This window comes from Enhydra lutris, unplaced genomic scaffold, assembly GCF_002288905.1.
Source record: "Enhydra lutris kenyoni isolate GAN:26980312 unplaced genomic scaffold, ASM228890v2 scaffoldscaffold34, whole genome shotgun sequence".
NCBI lineage: Eukaryota > Metazoa > Chordata > Mammalia > Carnivora > Mustelidae > Enhydra > Enhydra lutris.
Window position 1 is genome coordinate 9906711 of NW_019154118.1, and position 22264 is coordinate 9928974.

General features: G+C 37.3%; 1 protein-coding gene across 1 annotated transcript in view; it reads right to left on the minus strand.

The window, feature by feature from the left end:
* LOC111153790 (coiled-coil domain containing 15) overlaps positions 1-22264 on the minus strand; it is an 80195-nt gene that overhangs the window by 48543 nt on the left and 9388 nt on the right. Inside the window, exons 5-12 of the mRNA XM_022513029.1 lie at positions 17457-17570; positions 12828-12947; positions 11472-12104; positions 10779-10901; positions 10407-10529; positions 8482-8556; positions 7428-7550; positions 1492-1584 (exon numbers count right to left, since the gene is read on the minus strand). Of these exons, the coding sequence (XP_022368737.1) occupies positions 1492-1584; positions 7428-7550; positions 8482-8556; positions 10407-10529; positions 10779-10901; positions 11472-12104; positions 12828-12947; positions 17457-17570 (1404 nt within the window). The remainder of the gene's footprint in view (positions 1-1491; positions 1585-7427; positions 7551-8481; positions 8557-10406; positions 10530-10778; positions 10902-11471; positions 12105-12827; positions 12948-17456; positions 17571-22264) is intronic.

Consider the following 22264-nt stretch of genomic DNA (forward strand, 5'->3'; position numbering starts at 1 on the left):
AATGGCAAGATTTCATTTCTTTTGATGGCTGCATAGTATTCCATCAAAAGAAATGAAATCTTGCCATTTGCGACAACGTGGATGGAACTAGAGGGTATTATGCTTAGCGAAATAAGTCAATCAGAGAAAGACAACTATCATATGATCTCCCTGATATGAGGAAGTGGAGATGCAATGTGGGGGGTTTGGGGGATAGGAAAAGAATAAATGAAACAAGATGGCATTGGGAGGGAGACAAATCATAAGAGACTCTTAAAGTCACAAAACAAACTGAGGGGGGCTGGAAGGAGGGGGGTAGGGAGAGGGTGGTGGGGTTATGGACATTGGGGAGGGTATGTGCTATGGTGAGTGCTGTGAAGTGAGTCACAGACCTGTACCCCTGGGGCTAATAATACATTATATGTTTATAAAAAAATTAAAAATTTTTAAAAAAAGCAAGTGTTATTGCCCTTTGGGTTTATGCTCTGGGTTTATATATTCTCTTTTAAGGACAAAAGCTACTTAAAGGGCACTAATGTACACATGGACATGTTTTTGCCCCTTGAGTAGCTTATATCCTTTTGGTAAAAATTATTAAAAGTCTAATAGCTGGTTCTTAATATTGAGGCCATCACAAGCATCAGTGGTAATTTTTTTAAAAACACAGATTCCCCAAACCTACCTTTCAATATACTGATCAGTATATCTGTTTGGGTTCAGGTATTTACATTTTGAAAAAAGTTCCGCATCTGATTCTGGCACATCGTCAGTGTTAAAAACTGTATACAATGGATTATTATGCCTTCATCAGAAAGGATGAATACCCAACTTTTGTATCAACATGCATGGGACTGGAGGAGATTATGCTGAGTGAAATAAGTCAAGCAGAGAGAGCCAATTATGATATGGTTTCACTTACTTGTGAAGCATAAGGAGTAACACCGAGGACATTAGGGGAAGGAAAGGAAAAGTGAATTGGGGGAAATTGGAGGGGGAAATGAATCATGAGAGACTGTGGACTCTGAGAAACATTCTGAGGGTTTTGGAGGGGAGGGGCGTGGGAGTTAGGTGAGCCTGGTGGTGGGTATTATGGAGGGCACGTATCACATGGAGCACTGGGTGTGGTGCATAAACAACGAATCTTGGAACACTGAAAAAGTAAAATTAAATTAAAAAAAAAAACTGTTGGCTTAACCCAACTTTAGATTGAGAAGGGAAAAAAAAAAGGAAGTCATGAGATAAAACCTTTCCTTTAAGTTATTGTGACAAATGCACACTAATGGAAAAAATTCACTAGGATCAGATATCTGATTTCACATCAAGGTATCCCAAATCCTAGAAGTTTGAAAGAAAAGTTCAACATATTATAATGACTCAAGTAACTTCTTTCCTTTATCCATGGAATTTGTAGTATTGGTTCTTAATGTGTAAGAACACAGTAAATCCTTCCCAATTTCATACATACTATTATAGTAGAAATACTAGTGTTCAAAAGCAATTAACATTACATACCTCTCTCTTGTCTTCTTCCTGATCTACTCCAGACTGGAGTGTCAGTGGAATTTGAAATTCAGTGTTTGATCTTGATTGATATTCATCATAAACCTGTTAGAAGTACAGTCACACAAAGTGACAAAATTGGCAAAAGCAAGCCCTGTATGTGCTTTTGATATGTTTATCTATTGTTTCTTTTCTCCTGCAACTTGGACCTCAACTGGATAAAGACAAGCAAATAAAAAATCAATTAAATAAAATAAATTTTAAAAGAATGAAAGAAGCAGATTCAGAAGGAATAAACCAAATAAAATATAATAAACCAAAGAAAATAAATCAGGTCAAAAACATGGATGAATTAATAACAAATAAAAATGTTCAGAATGAAAATTCTTCTAAAGTGGTCACTTAAAATCACTCTGAGTATACTTAGGACTGAATCCAGGATATAAAGCCAGATCCCTTATTATCTCAAAGCTGTAATCATTTTCAATTTATACAACTCTTTTGGTGGGTATGAGTCCAAATAAGAACCTAAAAACATTATAACATCAACTGACATGAAAGTGAGAAAACTGGAGCTAACTTTCGCCCATATTACTAGAAAAGATTTACGACATAACAGTATACCTACTTTGTTATGGGTCAAATTATGATCTCTAACTTTTAGAATGAAAGCTCAATATTACTTTTTTTAGCTTAAAAGTTACGTATCTTTTAGCAAAGTTGCAGGATATAAGGTAAGTATACAAAAATCTATTGTATTTCTTTATACTTGTAATTAACAATCCAAAAATGAAATTAATGGAAAAATCCATTTAACATACCACCAAAAACTTACAATAAAATTAACAAGGTTAGTGTAAATTTTATACTCTGAAACCTAAAAAACATTGTTGGAAGAAATTAAAGAAGGTCTAAATGAATGGAAAAGACATGAAAGGACAGATAAGATGGCAGTACTCTTCAAACTGATCTACAGATTTAATGCAATCTCCATCAAAATGTCAGCTGACTTCTTTGTAGAAGTTGACAGGGTGATCCTTAAATTCAAATGCAAGGGATAGTTAAGATGGTTTTGAAACAGAAGAGCATAGTTGGAGGAATCACTCTTCCCAAGTTCAAAACCTACTACAAAGCTCAGTAATCAAGATAGTGTGATATTGGTTAAGAACAGACTTAAAAAAAAAAAAAAAGAATAGATCCATGGAACAGAACTGACAGTTCAGAAATAAGCCATTATATTTACGATCAACTGGTTTTTGGCAAGAGTCCTCAATGGGTAAGCATTTCAACAAATGGTGTTGGGACAACCGGATATCCACATGCAAAAGAATGAAGTTCAATTCCTACCTTATACCACATATGAAAATTAACTCAAAATGGATCACAGACCTAAATGCAAGAGATATAAAATTCTTAGAGGAACACATAAGAGTAAACCTTCATGATTCTGCCTTACGTGGTTTCTTAGATATGACACCAGAAGCATAATCCACAGAAGAAAAAGTAACTAACTTAGATGTCTTCAAAACTAAAAACTTCTGTGCTGCAAAGGAAACCATCAAGAAAACAAAAAGCCTACAAAATGGGAGAAAACATTTGTAAATCATGTAAGTAATAAGGGACTTGAATGGAGAATATATTAAGAATTCACAAACTCAACAAAAGACAAATAACTCAATTACAAATTGGGCAGATAACCTAATAAGCAGTTTTCCGAAGAATACAGATAGCCAATGAGCACATGAAAAGATGCCCGCTATTAACCAGCAGGAAAATATTAATCAAAAGCACGATGAGATACCACCTCACACCCATTAATATAACTATAATTAAAAAGACATTAAGTGCTGGTCAGGATGTGAAGAAATTAGAACCCTCATACACTGTTAGAAGGAATGAAAAAATAGTGCAGCCACTTTGGAAAATAATTTGACAGTTCCTCAAAAGGTTAAACATAGAGTCACCACATTCCTAGCAATTCCATTCCTTGATATACTCAAGAGAAATGAAAACACATATCCACAGAAAAACTTGTATGCTAATATTTATAGCAACATTATTCATAACAACCAAGAAGTAGAAACAATCCAAACGTCCATCAATCGATGAGTGGAAAAAACATGCTATATGCATAAAATGGAATGTCATCTAATGATAGGAATAAAGTACTGCTATATGCTACAAGGTCAATGAACTTTGAAAACATTATGGTAAATGAAAAAAGCCAGTCACGAAAGGCCATATATTCCATAATGATCCCATTTATATGAAATGTCCAGAATAGGCAACTCTATAAGACAGAAAAATTGGTTAATGGTTGCCTAGGGTTGCGGGGTAGAGGAAAAAGGAATTGGCTGCTAATGAGTAAGGACTTTAGGGGTATGAAGAAAATGTTCTAATATTCACTGTGGCAAACTTCACACAACCCTTTGAATATACTAAAAACACTGCATCATACACTTTAAATAGGTTAATTATATAATATATAAATTATAGTCAATCCTCAATATTACATACTCCTTACTTGTGAATTTGCCTGTTTACTACTATTTATTTGTAATTCCAAAATTAACACTTGTGATGCTTTTATGGTCATTTGCAGACATAGAGCTGTGACAAATTTGAGTCACCAGATATGCATGTTGCCAGCTGAGGCTGAACAATGGGATGCTCTGCTCTTTTTGTTTCAGACTTCAAACTGTAAACAGGTATTCTTTTCAAGGTCTTTTTAGTGCCAAGGTTTTTGCATCTTTTGTGCTTTTTTGCTGGAGATTTCACTATTTAAAATGACTCCCAGGACCCCCGGGTGGCTCAGTCAGTTGAGCATCTAACTCTTGATTTCAGCTCAGGTCATGATCTCAGGGTCCTGGGACAAAGTCCCAGATCCCATCAGGCTCTGAGCTCAGTAGGTAGTCTGCCTGCAGATTTCTCTCCCTCTCCTTCTGCCCTTCTCCTGGCTCCCTCTCTTGTTCTCTCTCTCTAAAATACATAATCTTTTGTATTTTTTTAAAGATTTTATTTATTTATCTGACAGGGAGAGACACAAAGAGAGAGGGAAACACAGCAGGGAGAGGGAGAAGCAGGTTTCCCGCTGAACAGGGAACCCAATGCAGGACTCATTCCCAGGACCCTGAGATCATGACCCGAGCCAAAGGCAGACACTTAATGACTGAGCCACCCAGGTGCCTCCATTTAAAATACATCATCTTTTTTAAAGAAATAAAAATAAAAGACAGAATAAAATAAAATAAAATGGCTCCCAAGCACAGTGTTGAAGTACTATCTAGTACTCTTAAGAAGGCTTTGATACCTTATGGAGAAAATACATGTATGAAATGAGCTCATTCAGGAATGAGTTACAGTGTTACTGGCTCTGAGTCCATGTTAATAAATCAACATTATGTATGAAATAGGTGTCTTTAAACAGAAATTCACATAAAACAAAGTTAGGTATTGATGAGTGACCAAAACATGATCAGGGGCTCGCAAAAAACGAACTCTGTATCTTCCCTAGGAACAGTGGTTTAGTATTCACTACTGCGATGTGACAACTTTATATAACTACCATGAATAACAAAAACAGACTGAATACAATCTGAAAATGATACATAGCAGGGACTGATGATAGTTATTTATGGAATTTTGGGTTATTTTTTCTTTTGGTTTGTGTTTACTTTTGCTTCAATAAAAATGAAAACATTTTCTGCTTTCAAAAAAGTAAGAAAAACTAGACTTTCAGCACTGGGCAAGGAGTAAGCTTACTATGGACCTCTCCGCCTCACTGATTTTAACTAAAGATTCCAGGAAATGTGGCCTGTGGTATCTGGAGAGTGTAGGGGTTGGGCATCCTGAGAAGGAGTGAGCTAGAAAACTGGATTCCTTAAACCTGTGTATGAATTGGCATATGTCCCCAAATCACCCGAGTTGTGCATGCATGGGATGGACCTAAAGGAATATAATGAAGGCTATGAAAACTAACGCTCGAGCCACTCTTCACAGAAGGTGAGAAAGAACTTATAATATATACTTAACCAGGCTGATTGCCTGTTAGAACAAATAAACAAAAGATGCAACATTCTTCAGAGGATTTCAACAGAAGCCAGAGTCTCACAATATAATATTCAAAACTGGACCCAGAAGAAAGGATGGCAAGAGAATCCAGAACATGGTCCAAGGACAGATAACTCTTCTTCTGACATAGTAGGAATAGGTGAGAATGCCAAAAAAACAAATGGCTGAGGGAGTTAGTGCATGACGGCTTCTATTTTCTTCATGAAAGTCTGAGGGTATGGGGATGTAGCAAGAACTTTACAAAGTATTTAAGGTTTACTATTATTAGTGTGGGCCGCAGGAGAGGGAGCTGACAAAGGGCAAGCAAGAAAAATGCTAAGCAGCTATGACTATAAGCCCCAAGTATGACGGTGATCTAAATCTACACTATTAAAATGTTTTTTTTTTTCCAATAAGGCTGGATTATCTCAGGAGCCTACAAGGAGAAAGGACTGTCCCAGGGGATCGGGCTTGTATGGCAGAGGGACAACCAAGGCAGTGCACCCTCAAGCAGTCACTTAGGTATGCTTCTTCTGTGCTCAGTTAATACCCTATGCCCCCTCTACCATTAATTATGTTGCTTCATAATTATCTGCTTATGTGTCAGTCTCTCTTCTTTAGACTGTCTGAAATTTGAGTTCTGTGTCTGATTCACAACTGTCTCTTTGATATTTAGCACCTAAACAATGGCTAACACCTAACGAGGCATTCAGTAAACAACTGATTGATTGACTAATTCAAAACGTATTTAGCAAGAGACTATTAGGTACCAGGCACTGTACTATACAGGCTGCCGATACACTGATAAACATATCAGGGGTGGTACCTCTCCTCATAAAGCTTACAGACCAGTGGAAAACATGTTAAATCAATGAATTATTACAAATTGTCTTGTGTACAGAGAAGGAAAGAGAATGCAAGGATAGAGAAAAACAAAACAGAGGAGACCTATTTTTGATAAGGTGGTCGGGACAGTCTTTTCCAAGGAGGTATTTATGTTGAAACCTGAAGGATGAAAAGTGACCAGCTTTGTGAAGAAAAAAGAGAAGAATATCCAGGCAAAGGAAAAAAACATTGCTACAGATCTGAGGTAGGAAAGAGCTTGGCACACTTCAGGATATATAAGTGACAATGTAGAATAAAATGTGACAGTGTACCTTTAGGCCAACCTCATAGAAACAAACTAAAAATTACAAAGGAGCTACAGTGTAGTCCTCAGCCCAAATTCTACTTTGTCTTTATGCTCCTTTTCTTTTGCTCTTATAAAAGAGCCAAGAGGAAATGTCTCTTTATCTCTTTTATATATCCTAACAACACCGGTTGCCTGAAGGCTCTGTTGTTAAAATAACATAAAATCACAAGACAGAAATTACTTGGACAGTGACAAATTCTAGTGGGAATATACCAGACTTCAGTTAAGCCATGGCGGTCAGATTGCTGTAGCATTTTCTTGAAAAACCACAGATCTTAACTCAGTACATTGCTCAGTACATATTGCTCAGGCAATATAACCCGAATAAGCTCCAGCTTACATTCTGAACAGCTAATTTCTTGGTGATCCCATCTTATGCTCTAACAGCTTACTGACAGAGATCTAGGCCTGGCCACTGGGTGGAAGAGCCTCCTGACTCCTCTCCCTCAGAAACCACTCATTTCTTCCCCTCTCCTGCTATAAAAGACAATGGCCATCAGAAATACACCCCTTATAAAAGAACATACATATAAAATAGAATTTTTCCAATATCCTCGGTTTCAGCGAGAGCACTAAAGTAATCTTGGGTCAGGATAAGTTTCACACACTATGAAATAAAACAAGAATCTGTTTTTTGCTCAGTCTTACCAATCCCAGCTCTATATGTGCGTACAATCCTATCCAAATTCCATTACTCATACTCTACCTGTCTTTTGCCGGAAGCCTCTCTCTGGTGCTTGGCTGGCAGATGCTGATGGTCATCCAGAAGCAAATCCTCTTGCCATCTTTCAGCTGTCCCAACAGATGGCTGCCTTCTGAAGTATAAGCTCTAAAAAAAAAACCACAAAAGCAGTCACCAAAGTATATGAGCAGTGACATAATGCTAGTAAAAATACTGTAGACTGCAGTGATAGCCCTGACCTACTACTCTATATAGGTCTATTACAATAGTCTGATACATTATGGCATAAAAGTAGACATTACACTCCTTGCCACCATTATGGGTCTCAACTGTATCCACAAGGCAGTCATAAGTTTCTTCATCTATAAAACAAGGATAATCACAGTATCTATCTCCCCAGATGACTGTGAGAATGAGAAATGAGACAATGGATACAAAGTTCTAGAACTCTTCTGGTTCTGGAAAGTGCTTACCAAATGCAAGCTGTTACTTCTATTATTAACAGGATTAAGAAGAGAACATTACCACAAGCAGCAGCGGCGGCAGTACTGTTGTTAGAAGTATAGCTCTGGCAAGCCCAGATCAAACACTAACTGATTTACTTTCTGCTGCTTACTTTTCACCGCGCTCTGCTCTACTGCTCTCCGGCTGAACCTGGATCCTAGATATCCTGAAAAACATATTCATGGCGCTCCGGAAGTAACTCCTTTCTCCACCTCTCATCTGTCACATTATGTAAGGCCTGCCCATAGTTCCTGTGCTAAAAGACAACGTCAACACTGAACATCAATTGTCAAAGCAGAAGCATCATGCCCAGGCAATGGTAAAAGCCTCAGTGAAGAGGCCGGAAGTAGTTTCCACAGGTCAGAATGGTATGAAACATCACAGAATCCGAGGACAGGATAGCTCTGCCCACTATTTACTGACCTTAACACTAAACCCGTAAGTAGTTACTGTATTTCCCTGTTAAACTTAAGCCAAAACCTAAGCAATTTATTCTCTGCTACTTATTCCTCCCTATACTCTGCTCTACTTATTCCCCAGAGAGGCAAGATCTTAAACACTGGGTGAAACATACTGATGGCACTCCAGAAGGAATTCTTCTTTCAATCTCCCATTTCTCATAAGATGAGGGTTGCTTGATATACTTGCTCTAAAGGAATAACAAAATAAAAAACTGTCTAAGCAGAAATGATTAGTGACAACTAATGACATCAGTGCTAACTCCAAAATAATGATACTAGGCGAGAATAACATAACAGAGCTGGTGTGCAGGTGTGCCTGCATGTGTTAATACAAAATTTCCAAATAGAAATTAAAGTAGCAACGAAAATGTATAATGGATCCCAAGATACCTATCCCCCAAACTTCAATAATTAGTAATTTTTTTCCACCTGTCTCTTTTCCCACTCTTTTCCCCAGACTATTTTAAAGCAAATCCCAGATTATTCTGGTCCTTGGTTTTTTGTTTTGTTTTGTTTTGCATGGGGTAACTCTTTATTCAATAATACGCTTGGAAGAAATATTTTTGTGTGCTGATAGCATTTTCCCAAGGTACAGCCAGGAAACAAACTTGTGTCATTTCTATGAGTACTCCTACTAGATGTCCCCACTAACTCCATGCACAAACAGTAGCTTGCAGTGGTAAAGTTCAGAGAGCTCTGTGGCGGGAAACGGCTTGTTTTAATCCTTCCTCATTACTGGTGTGCAAGCTGGTAGAGCAGAATGTTTGGTTTGATGTACTGCTTCAGATGGCCAAGAGGAGAAGCTCTTCAGTATTTATAAAGCCAAATGCAGAAAGTCAAATATGCTCCAGGATGTGAGTTTATGTAGAATGATCTACTATTAACCAATCAATATTATACAAACCCTGTCTTTTGGCCAACCCAAACGACAGATATGCTTTCTCACCTGGACAGACTTTAGGTCTGGCACATTTTGAAATAACTGAAAATGTTAGGCTCTTTGCCTCACTCTAGAAACTTTAATTCTATGTAGCCTACCTCTGAACTAGCTTGAGAAGCTTCAACCCAAATCTTAAGTCATTTCATCTCTGTTACTCTTTTAGGAAGGAAAGTCTTCCCCCTGTATTCTGCTCTACCTATTCTCTAGGGGAAGCTCGGTCCCGGGTTTTAGGTTCAACATACTGAGGATACTCGAGAGGCAATTCATCACTCATTCTCTCTGCTCTCATGAAAGATGGCAGTTGCTTGACAAACATGTTCTAAAGGAATAAAGATAAAAAAGCAAACTGTCTGACCAGGGCAACAAGCTAATCATAGTATCGTAGGTTTCAACGAGAACTCCAGGGAAATGGTACCAGGTGAGGATAATCTGATACATTTTAACTTGAACAAGGATATAATACTTTCATTTTTTTAAATTAATTAATTAATTTATTTGACAGACAGAGATCACAAGTAGGCAGAGAGGCAGGCAGAGAGAGAGGAAGGGAAGCAGACTCCCCGCTGAGCAGAGAGCCCGATGCGGGGCTCGATCCCAGGACCCTGGGATCATGACCTGAGCCGAAGGCAGAGGCTTCAACCCACTGAGCCACCCAGGCGCCCCTAATACTTTCATTTTATGCCTTTTTTTTTTTTTTTTTTTTGAGGATGCAACAGTTTTCGCTTAACTCTGTAGACCTGAATTTTTAATCTTAAACCGTGGACAGAATAGTCTGACAAACTCCCCATACGTTAAGTAATTTAGGATCTGCCACATCTTCCTACACTGTTCATATAGGGACAGTGTGTTTGTGGTTATACTATGTGGGCTTTAGCAGAAGTTGTAGTATAATCTTAGTAAACTAAAATAGTTTGATTCTACAATAAGAATGTGAATGAGATTTATCAACCTTCTAAATGACAGAACTGATTTGACTGATAGAGTTCATCAGACCAGGGTCTTCTGCACCTATTTCTATATTTCACGTTACCAATTATTGAGAATATGTAAAATCCAGTTACTTTATCTCCTATTTATCTCCTTTTTATTCTGCTCTACCTGATCTCTCATGAAGGTCTGGTCCTGTAGTTTAGGAGGCAGATACTGATAACCTGCCAGAGAATAGTCTTTTCTTCCTTTTTCACTTGACACATCAGAATATGACTCCTTGAAGCGTACTTTCTAAAAGAAAACAAAAACACTAATTATAAGTTGTCCAGTAGGAATAATATGATAGTAGTAATACTACAGGCTTTATTGAGGGCCTTACAGTAATTTTTCTAACTCAAGACAATGTGAAATATGGAATAAAGCAGAAAGCCATACTTTTTGTCATTTGCAAAGTCTAGCTGAGAACAACCTTTGCAAGTTCCAAACTAAAACCCTGAACAATTCAGTTCCTGTTGGTCTCTCTCCTTTTTTCTGTTCTACCTTGTCCCTGGTGGAAGTCTGATCTTGATGCCTGGGTGGAAGATCCTGAGGGACACCCAGAGGAAATGCCTCTCTCCCTCTTGGGCCTATCAAAATTGATGCTGGCTGCTTCAAACCGGTTTCCTAAAGAAAGAACACAAAATACCAATTGTTCAGTTAAGAAAGACAGCTTAATCAATACTTTAGGCTGCAGTGAGAATTCTGGCATTAACTGAGGTCAGAATATAACTGAACATGATATGAAAAAAAAGAAAACACTATATTCTGTTCCACATAAGCCCAGTTATAGCCCTATGTAATTTGCTTCCTGTTGGTCCCTTTCTTCTTATTTTTGGCCTAACTGATCTCTGCTGGAGGGCTGAACTTGGAACCTGAGTAGTAAAAGATACTGTTGCACACTTGTGGGCCACTCCCTTTTCCGTCTTTCAGCTGTCAAAGCAGATAATGGCTGCTAGAAATATTTTTCCTAATAAAGACTTATAAAAAAAAAGTAAATTGTCAATTAAGTGGTAATGTGCTGCTGATAATACTTTAACATATAATGAGAACCCCAGACTTCTGAGGAATTTATGAGGAAACTATTTTTTCCAAATATGACTCTCCAAATCAGCTGCAATTTAGTCCTCACAAATCCCACTCCAAAATTTAAGTAGATATTTCTTCTTATTATATCTCTTTTCCACTCTGTTTTACCTGCTCTCTGGGTAGAAAATGCTGATGCTGGTCTTTTAGTAGAAAATCCTGGTCCTGAAATTTAGATTGATTATTCTGGTCTTCGGGGAGCACGTGATGGTCTTTGGGTGGAAAATGCTGGTCCTGGCATTCGGGTAGAATATTCTGGTCTTTCGGTAGAAAATCCTGGTCTTTAAGTAGAAAGTCCTGGTCCTGACATCTGGGTAGAATATTCTGGTCTTTGGGAAGAACACACTGTTCTTTGGGTAGCAAATCCTGGACTTCAGACACAATACTCTCATCTTCTAGTTCAATATTCTGGGCTTCTGGCATAATACCCTGAGTTTTTATCTTAACAGCCTGGGCTTTAGGCTCAATGGGCTGCGCTTTGGGCTCAACAGCTTGGCTTTCCAGCTCAATAGCTGGGATACTGAGCTTTGGCTCAACACTCTTGGCTTCTGGTTCAACACTCTCAGCTTCTAGCTCAACACTCTGGACTCCTGTCAAATCATCCTCAGCTTCCAGCAGATCACCTTGGCCTTCTGGAAGATAATCCTGGGCTTCTGGCAGAATATTCTGAAGGCCCTGAAGATCTAATTGCTTTTGTTCTTCCTCTTTCATCACAGCAAATAATGGATTTTTGAACTGTACTTTCTAAAAGTGAACATAAACATCAAACATAGAATGCCAGGTAGTAGCAACACTCTAGGTTTTCCCATAAGATTCCTAAAATAATCTCAAAAAGATATGGTAGTTAGGGGCTCCTAGGTAGCTCAGTGGGTTAAGCGTCTGCCTGAAGCTCAGGTCATGATCCCAGGGTCCTGAAATTGAGAGCCCCGTGTCAGGCTCCCTCCTTAGTGGGGAGCCTGCCTTTCCCTCTCCATCTGCCCCTCCCCCTGCTCATGTTTTTTCTGTCAGTCTTGTGCTCTCTCTCTCTTTCTCACTCTCTTCCAAATAAATAAATAAAATCTTAGAAAAAAAGACAAAGGGGTGCCCGGGTGGCTCAGTGGGTTAAGAGTCTGCCTTCGGCTCAGGGCATGATCCCAGGGTCCTGGAATTGAGCCCTGTGTCAGGCTCACTGCCACTGGGGAGCCTACGTCTCCCTCTCCCTCTGCCTGCTGCTCCCTCTGCTTGTGCTTGCTCATGCTCTCTTTCTGTCGCTCTCTTTCAAATAAACAAAATCTTTAAAACAATAAAAATAAATAAAAATAAAAAAAGATACTGTAGTCAAACAAATTACTAGAATAAAACAGGAAATTTTCATCTTTGCTCAACTTAACAGAACCTAAACCTATTTTCCCAAACTAGTACAATATGGCAACCCAAATCATACTTAGTTTAACTTCTATTATACAATCTCCTTCCACTCTGCTTTACCTGAACTCTGCTGAAAGGTTTGTCCCTGTCTTCAGAAAGGAGAGAATGCTGGTCTTCCCAAAACAAATTTTCTGTCTCCTTATCTGTCATAATAGATGAAGATTCCTCAGAGTCAGGTTCCTACAAAACGACACAATCAACAATGAAAAAAAGGATCTATTACAGGTAGAAACAATGTGATTACAATAAAATCCTGGGATTCAGCACACTATTAATATAATTTGGTAGGTCAATATAATCAAATATTATAAAAACAGGACATTACAAAAGAAGCATAAGACTATATAATGAAAACTATAAAACACTGTTGAAAGAAATTTAAAAAGATCTAAATAAATGGAAAGACATCCCAATCCCATGTTCATGGATCTCAGAAAATAATATTAAGACATCGATAAACTCTCAGTCAACTGGTTTTCAACAAGAGCGGCAAGAAAATTCAATGGAAAAAGAATAGTTTTCCACAAATGGTACTGGGACAAGTGGATATCTACATGGAAAAGAATTAAATTAAAACACTTCTTCACCACATATAAAAATTTACTCAAAATGGGTTATAGGCTTAAATGTAAGAACTAAAATTATAAAATTTTTAGGACACATAGCAGAAATTATTGATGACTTTAGATTAAGCAATGATTTACTAGATACTACATCAAAAGCACAAGCAACACAAGAAAAAATAAACAACACCAGAATTAAAAATTTTATATAAATAATAGCATTAAGAAAGTGAAATGACAACCTACAGAATGGGAAAAAATATTTGCACATCATGTGTATCTGATAAGGGACATGTATCCAGAATATATAAAGAACACTTATAACTCAGTAATAAAAAAACCAAATACCCCAATTAAAAAATGGACACATCTGAATAGACATTATCTCCATAAGAGATATATAAATGGGTGAATAAGTACGTGAAAAGATACTCAAGATCATAAGTCATCAGGAAAACACAAATCGAAAGTACAGTGAGATATCACCTCACATCAGTAGGATGGTTATAATAAAAAAGATGGACAATAATAAGTATTGGTGAGGATGTGGGGAATTGGGATCCACATGTATTGCTGATGGAAAACAGCTTGGCAGTTCCTCAAAATATTAAACATAGAGTTAGCCTAGGATCCCAAAATTCCATTACTAAAGAAATGAATGTCCACACAACACGTTTATAAGTGTTTGTCGCAGTCATTCACAAAAGCCTAGAAGTCCATCAACTAACTGATGAATGCATATACCAAACGTGATATAGCCATAAAAGGAATATTATTTGGGAATGAAAAGGAATGAAGTACTGATACATTCTACAACATAATGAAAACATGCAAAGTGAAAGAAGCCAGTCACAAAAGACCGTATATTATATGATTCCATTTAGATGAAATGTCCAGAATAAGCAAATCTATACAGACAGCAAGTAGGTTAGTGGTTGCTTAGGATGGGGCATAGGGAAAGGAGGGAATGGGAAGTGACAGCTAATGGGAATAGGATTTTTTTTTAGGGGCGAAGAAAGTGTTCTAAATTAGATTATGTTGACAATTGTACAAACTGGTGAATATACTAAAAACCACTGAAATCTATACTTTATTTTTTTCAGTGTTCCAAGATTCAGTGTTTATGCACCACACCCAGTGCTTCATGCAATACAAAACGTATATATATTTTTTTTTTTAGATTTTAGTTATTTATTTGACAGAGAGAGACACAGCGAGAGAGGGAACATAAGCAGGGGGAGTGAACGGGAAGAGAGACGGGGAAGCAGGCTTCCCGCCAAGCAGGGAGCCCGATATGGGGCTCAATCCCAGGGATCATGACCCAAGCCGAAGGCAGAGGCTTAACCCACTGAGCCACCCAGGCGCCCCCAAAACGTATACTTCAAATGGGTAAACTGTGTGGTATATAAATTATATCCCAATAGAACTGTTAGGAAAAAAAATACTGGACATTAGAATCTTAACCCTTAAACCCAGACTTAATTAGCTGTGGACAGCTCTAACAAGCCATTTTTTTCCCTTTTTTAAAGAATTTTTTATTTTCTTAAAGATTTTATTTATTTATTTGACAGAGAGAGACACAGTGACAGAGAACACAAGCAGGGGGAGTGGGAGAGGGAGAAGCAGGCTTCCTGCCAAGCAGGGACCCAGAAGTAGGGATGCAGGGCTTGATCCTAGGACCCTGGGATCATGACCTGAGCCGGAGGCAGAGGCTTAACAATGCAGCCACCCAGGCGCCCCTCCCTTTATTCTTTACATTGCGCTCCCTGATTTTCTATAAATTTCTGGTAATGCAAAGTAGTTAAAAGACCAAAGACCTTGACGGACCATGAAAGGTCAACTGTCTTCTTGTTCCTGTATTTATCTTGAGGGATGATGGTTTCCTACAAAGTGCTTTCTGAAAAAAAATAATACAAATATAGATGGTCTAGAGAAAGCAACATGCTCATGATACTAAGTTGAGTTTTTGTGAAAGATCTGGAATGATCTTAACAGATGAGGATGGCTTAATATAGAATAAAGAAAAACAAGTGGTCGAATTCTACTTCAGATTTACAAACAAATCACACAGGAACATGGAGTGAAATAGGCTGCTAGAATATATGAACTTTATAAATGACAATTTGTTCCTATCCCAGCCAGGATCAATTTTAAGAGGCTTATGATTTTGTCTTGGTGAACTGACAGTGTGCAAGCAAATATATCTTCTATTTGTATCTCTAAATCTGGAATAACAATAACAACCAGACAGATTCTAAGGTCAGTAAAAATAAGTCTAACAAGGAAATGAAACCGGAGTTCAACTGGGTTATAGATTATGTCCTTTCTGACTGGCAGATTTCCACTTCACACAACTGGGGGGGGGGGGGCAGAAAACTGTTCAGATTTGAGGGAAAGACCACATACTTGATATAAGAAATACAAAAAATTACACTAATTTCTTTTATCATTCTCATTTCTATGGAATAGGTATTTCCAATGTCTTAGTTGAAAAATACACATGCATTCTTTGGAAGCAGCAGTCAGTCTGAATTCATCATCACCATCATCATAATGAATTAGATTCAAATGGCATCTTTGATGTATAAAACTGGTTTATACAGGATGTTATCTCAGACTTAATCCTTTTCCCTTCTACTGAATGATTATTTCAGTCAAACCTGTAAACAGTACTTTTTCTGGAAAAACATCAACTAAAAGGTTTGAACATGTTTCACACAATATAAAATATGAGTCTCTAGGATCTGATAACTCTTTTTTTCTGGTTTACTAGAATGTGTCCAATCACTTCATTCTAACAGTACTCTGGAGTCAGTCGAATGTCACAAACTGGAGTTGCCAAATCCATAGGTCCGAAAATTGTCCAAAATACCAGCCACGAAGAAGAATTTAGGTACAAAAGAATATCTTGAGAGTCATAACATGGCAATGCTAGAAAAAGGTAACCATACTGAATGTATCTGGGACAAAATGCCATGTATGACACACACACCCATGCCCGCCTGTTTCTTATATTTAACTATGTCTTAATTACTACTGAAAGGGGAGACATTGTAAGTTAGTATTCCACAAACTGCAAACATAAAAGACACAAACGTTTTTGGTGGTTGTGTTGAGATACTTAAGGAAAAGAATACAAAAAATATAATAGATATATATAATCTAGGAAGCAAAACTAAGAACTAAGTAAGGGACAGAGGTGATCATGGCCCAAAAAAAAGAGCAAAAAAGATGAAATGGTCCATTTTACTAAGTGCTACCTATCAAAATTTGAAATTAATGCCAAAATGAGTAAACACAGGAAAATACATGAGTTTGTTTTTAGCATCCAAATTTGTGAACACTGAAATAAATAGGCACAGAACAATGTCATTTTACAAGTATCACCTTAAGTATCCTTTTAAGTCTAGCTCCACATTTAGGTTCCAATTATTCACTCTAATCTTGTATTCTGAATTAGAAGAGTTTCTTTTTTTAAAAAAATAGTATTTTTTTTCTTGATTATAAAGTAAAATATGTGCACTCTGTAAAGTTTTTAAAATAGAGAAAGCCGAGAGAAAAAAATAAAAATCACCTGTATTAATGCTAACCAGAAATAATCAGCATTAACCTCTTGGTCCATTTCTTTCCAGGCTTTTGTCTCTGCACACAGCATTCCCTCCTAATCTATTTTGCTTTATTTTTTTAAACACTTATCATTTGAAATTATATTCTACATTTATTTGCTTGTTTATTATTTGCTTCCCTACAAGCACAGAAGCTCCTTGTGGGATCTTTATCTATCTTTTCTCTACTCCAAGTCCTGCTTCTAGATCAATGCCTGGCAACTATAATCATTCCATAAATGTTGGCTGAATAAAGTTTTTTAATTGAGAATATATTGTATATAATCTCATATCCTACTTTTTTCACTTAACTTTGTATCACAATTTCCCTTGTCTTCATATCATGAAAGCATGATCATTTTTAGAATAGCTATATGTGGATACCCCATAATTTTTTAACCATTCCCTACTATTGGATATTTCAGGTTATTTCCAATTACTTTTACAGCTTTAAATAATGTTGAGATATAAATAAATCTTTACCTGTACTTTTAAAAATAATTTATTAGAAATTAATTTACCTCTTGTTGGGGAGAGGTTTTCCTTCTACTGTCTGGAAACACTGACGCATTTTTTTTATTCACAGTCTTAAAGGATGCCAGCCGGTGACGGGCCTGTTTCATGGTTTGACTAAGCTGCCAGGACAAGGGAAAAAAGAGCAAACAAAAACAGGCTAAAGTTTTAATACCAAATTCACTAAGTGTTCCAACAGGGAAAAAGGCTCCTATTATTAAAAAATGCCAGACCTAAGACAAGAGGATTACCTGCAAAGGAGACTTTGGTCTGCTGATAGTATTTTAACATGATTTTCATTATTCTAAAATACTACATTTCATAACTTGATTTAAGTGCTGTTATTCAAATTGTTTTTTACCAACATATGCTTTGTGCTAATAAGAATGTACACAAAAATATCAGAACCTGAGAGTGTGAATTAATAAACTTAGAAACGATTGAGCAGATACATTCCTTACCTTCCATTCACCTTCTCAATAAGAAGTTATTTCTTCAATTAGTCCCTGCATGCCTAATCACTTTTATCACTCCTTGCTAGAAGACTCCATTCCTCGTCCCTCTAAAATTGTTTTCCTATTTACAAGAATTCCTTCTTCACCCCTAACATTTGAAGACTGTAGCTATTTAGTTTTTTCTCAAATCCCCCTTCTTCCAGGAAGCCTTTCTATTAACTCAGAACACAAACTCAAACATCTCAACCCATTTGTTTCAAGTACTTGAAATAACAGCCGATAATAAGTATTAATATAAAATATGCTGACTTTGTGTTCATTCCTTCTATCTACCTAGTAATTTCATTAAGCATCTATTTTGATTCCTTTTTCAGAGAAGCAAAAACTATTTTTTTTCACAAATCTGCACAGAATGTTCCCTTAAAGAAAATACAGAAATAAACAAAGTACCATTTTTAGGCTGAGCCCTACATCATGTGGAAAAAAAGTATATCCCTATACTACTCAGTAAAATTATGGCAAAACCAGGACCAGTTCTAACCCATCCAGTAAAAGTTTAATGATATCAATTCTCCCTTAAAGGCAAATCATGACCACGATTTCCAGATATAAATAACAAACACCTTGATTTTTACTAATAGTGAGGTAGGGATAAAAACATTCTCACTACCAGCACAGTTTCCTTACAGTAAATCACCTCTGTTCTGCCCTTGCTTTCAAAGATCTACACCTCCAGGGTGCCTGGGTGGCTCAGTGGGTTAAGCCTCTGCCTGCAGCTTAGTCATGGTCTCAGGGTCCTGGGATCGAGTCCCACATCGGGCTCTCTGCTCAGCGGGGAGCCTGCTTCCCCCTCTCTCTCTGCCAGCTGCTCTGCCTACTTGTGATCTCTCTCTGTCGAATAAATAAATAAAACCTTTAAAGGCCTACACCTCCAGCCAGAGAAATCAGCTTGAAACATTATTCTTTATTCTGCTAAGAGGAAGACTTCTAAATTTGGTTAGCAGAGTGGCTAAAGGAGTCAAGATACAGATAATCATATTGCAAAAAGAGATCCATGTGCAGCTGAGGTTATGAAAAATACAGAGCCACACATATGCCTGCTTTTACTCATTACCAAGTATGGTGAATGTTATTGCCCTGCACAATGTGACTGAGGATTCAAAATACCTACCGTAACAGATATGAAATAAGGATATATAATGTTCATCTCCCACAACTCCAAACCTCTATTAGAGTCACAAATTGATTTTAGTCCCTTAAGCAGGATATTTCAACTGATCCAGCATTTGGAATATACATTATAGTCTTTCCATTTCTCTGTTATTACCATAACCCTTCATCAAGCCTCAACCTGAAGGCCCTTTCAAGGACCAGCTATGAAGACGGTAACAGACTAAATAATGGACACCCAAAGACACCAGGTCCTAATCCCTGAAACCTGTAAATGTTACTCTATAAGGAAAAAGAGTCTTTGCAGATATCATTAAGTTAAGGATCTTGAGATGAGGAGATAATCTTGGGCTATCCACCGGGGCCCTAAATGCCATCCCAACTGTCCTTATGAGAAAGAGGCAGAAGAAGATCTGGCCTACAGAAGAAGAGAAGGTAAGGTAAAGATGGAAGCAGGGATTGGTATGATGTAGCCACAAGAAAAGGAATGCAGCAGACACCAAAAACTGGAAGAGTCAAGGAAAAAATTTTATCCTAGAATCTGTGGCAGAGGCTCTGCTGACACCTTGATTCTGGCTCAGTGAAACTGATTTTGGACTTCTGGCCTCCAGAACTTCGAGAAAAGAAATTTGTCCTTCCAAGCCAGTAAGTTTGAGGTAATCTGTTACAGCAGCCACAGGAAACTTTTGCAAGCACCAAAGTGAATGTTAATAAGCATTAAACAAAAACACAGAAAAGAGGGAGATGTTACAAATCAAATTATTATTAAGTGGGCATCCCAAGCTATAGGCTTGCCAGTAACATGGATCTTCCTCAAGAAGGCAGGCTGGGCCAGTGAAGATTCCTTATCTTACATAATGAACTAGGAAGTATGAAAAGTCAGAGACAGAAATGAACCTAAAGGTCCAAAGCTGGAGAAAAGAGGCTAAAGGAGCCTATGTATGCCAAAGTTTCAGAGCTGTGATGATAAGAATACGAGTTAGTAGAAAATTAAGCAAATAAGGGAGAAGCCTATGTATAGACAAGGCAACCAACTCTGCCACTTTTCCTGGAACTGTCCAGATTTAGCACTGAAGGTCTCATGTCCTCAGACAATGAGGAAAGGTCGGTCACCCTTTGAGGATGACCGAATCAAACAAATTAGTGATTAAATATTAGTGGGAAGATGAAAGATCCTATGCTGTGTGATCAATGGAGCTACCGGAGATCTAGAAAAAATGTCTGGCCACACACTCCTTAAGGGAGTTTAGATTTGTGTGAGTTTCTGATCTGTCTTTATTATCCCGTGCATATTCCTAAAATAAAACAAATTTTTGCAGCCAAAGAGCCAAACTTAAACATTAGTTTTTCAGTGATAGATTACAGAAAACTTATCAGGTGATTTCACATTGTTTAACTCTTTCTTAATCACAAAATGAACTATTATTTCCAGGTTGAAAAAGCTGGAAAACTTGCAATATAAAGAGAGAATAAAAGCGAAAAATAAGGTAAGAGATTCAGTGAGAAATAAAAAGCCGAGGTATACCATGCTAAAAAATAGTGATAAGCTTAATTGCGCATAAATAAAAAGTTATTTCATGGTGAGAAAGAAACAATGATCAGTTGTTCTTCAATTCCCCACCAAAATGAAGCTACCAAGGGCCACAACAGAAACTCAATCCCAAGAAATAAATATCAGTCTTAACAAAAAGCACGGGGCTTGGCTAGCTTTATTTTATGGGAACACTTGAAATTTCTTCTGGTTTTATGATTATAGTTCCTAACTTTGGGTACCTAATCTTGTTTGTTTGTTTGTTTAAGACTTTATTTATTTATTTGAGAGAGAGAGTGAGAGAGAGCTTGAGAAGGTCAGAGGGAGAAGCAGACTCCCCATGGAGCTGAGAGCCAGATGTGGGACTCGATCCCAGGACTCCGGGATCATGACCTGAGCTGAAGGCAGTCACTCAACCAACTGAGCCACCCAGGTACCCTAGGTACCTAATCTTAATCTGTCTTAGAACAGGTAGGTAATACCAACTATTTAAAAAGTGGAGGATGGGGCGTGGGTGCAGAATAAGAGAAGTCCTAGCAAAATCACATTTGGGGTATAGTGATATGTTCAGTTTTGAGGGTCATATTTGAAAAGAACACTGAAAAACTAAATAATATTCAGGAGAAATCAACCAAGATTATAATGACAGAAAACATTAGGAATTTAAGACTCAAAAAAGAAAAATGATAATTACAATCAAATACTTTAAGTTTCTTAGAGATGACCATGGTATTTTATTTTCTATTACTTGAGAATACAAAACTAGACCCAATGGGTAAAAATTATAGGGAGAAGAATTTGCCTCAATACATTGAAAAAATACTTATAATTTCAAGACTTCTAAAAATGAAATAGTCTAAAAAGTAGTCAGTTGCTAAGCAGTGACAGTGTTCTAGCAGAAACTAGGCATTCATATATGAGACATTATAAAAAGAATTCCTTATAAAAAGAAAGGTTTAGATTAGAAATGTCATTTCCAACATTTAATTAAAAATATAAATAAATTCAAACATATTAGAAACTTCAAACATACAGAGAAGTAGACGGAAGCTATACTACAAAAAAGTTTTAACATTATCAGTTCCTGGCTAATGTTGTTTTATCTATAACGCCCTGCTTCATCTCACCCTTACATTATTTTTTTTTTAAAGATTTTATTTATTTATTTGACAGACAGAGATCACAAGTAGGCAGAGAGGCAGGCAGAGAGAGAGGCGGAAGCAGGCTCCCTGCCGAGCAGAGAGCCCGATGCGGGGCTTGATCCCAGGTCCCTGGGATCATGACCTGAGCTGAAGGCAGAGGTTTTAACCCACTGAGCCACCCAGGCGCCCCTCTAGTCCCACTTATTGACAAGACTGTCTTTCCCACTGAATTTCAGTGGTGCCCTTGTTTTCCAATCAATTTCTACAAAAAATAATCTTCCTGGGATTTTGATTGGGATTGCAGTTAAGCATGTGTTCCATTTACTTACCCCCATAATCTCAGCAATATGAGACTTCCAATTCTATAACATGGTATATTACTTGATTGATATATATATCTTTAATTTCTCTTCTTGAATATATATATATATATATATATATTTTTTTTTTTTTTAATTTTATTTATTTATTTGACAGACAGAGATCACAAGTAGGCAGAGAGGCAGGCAGAGAGAGAG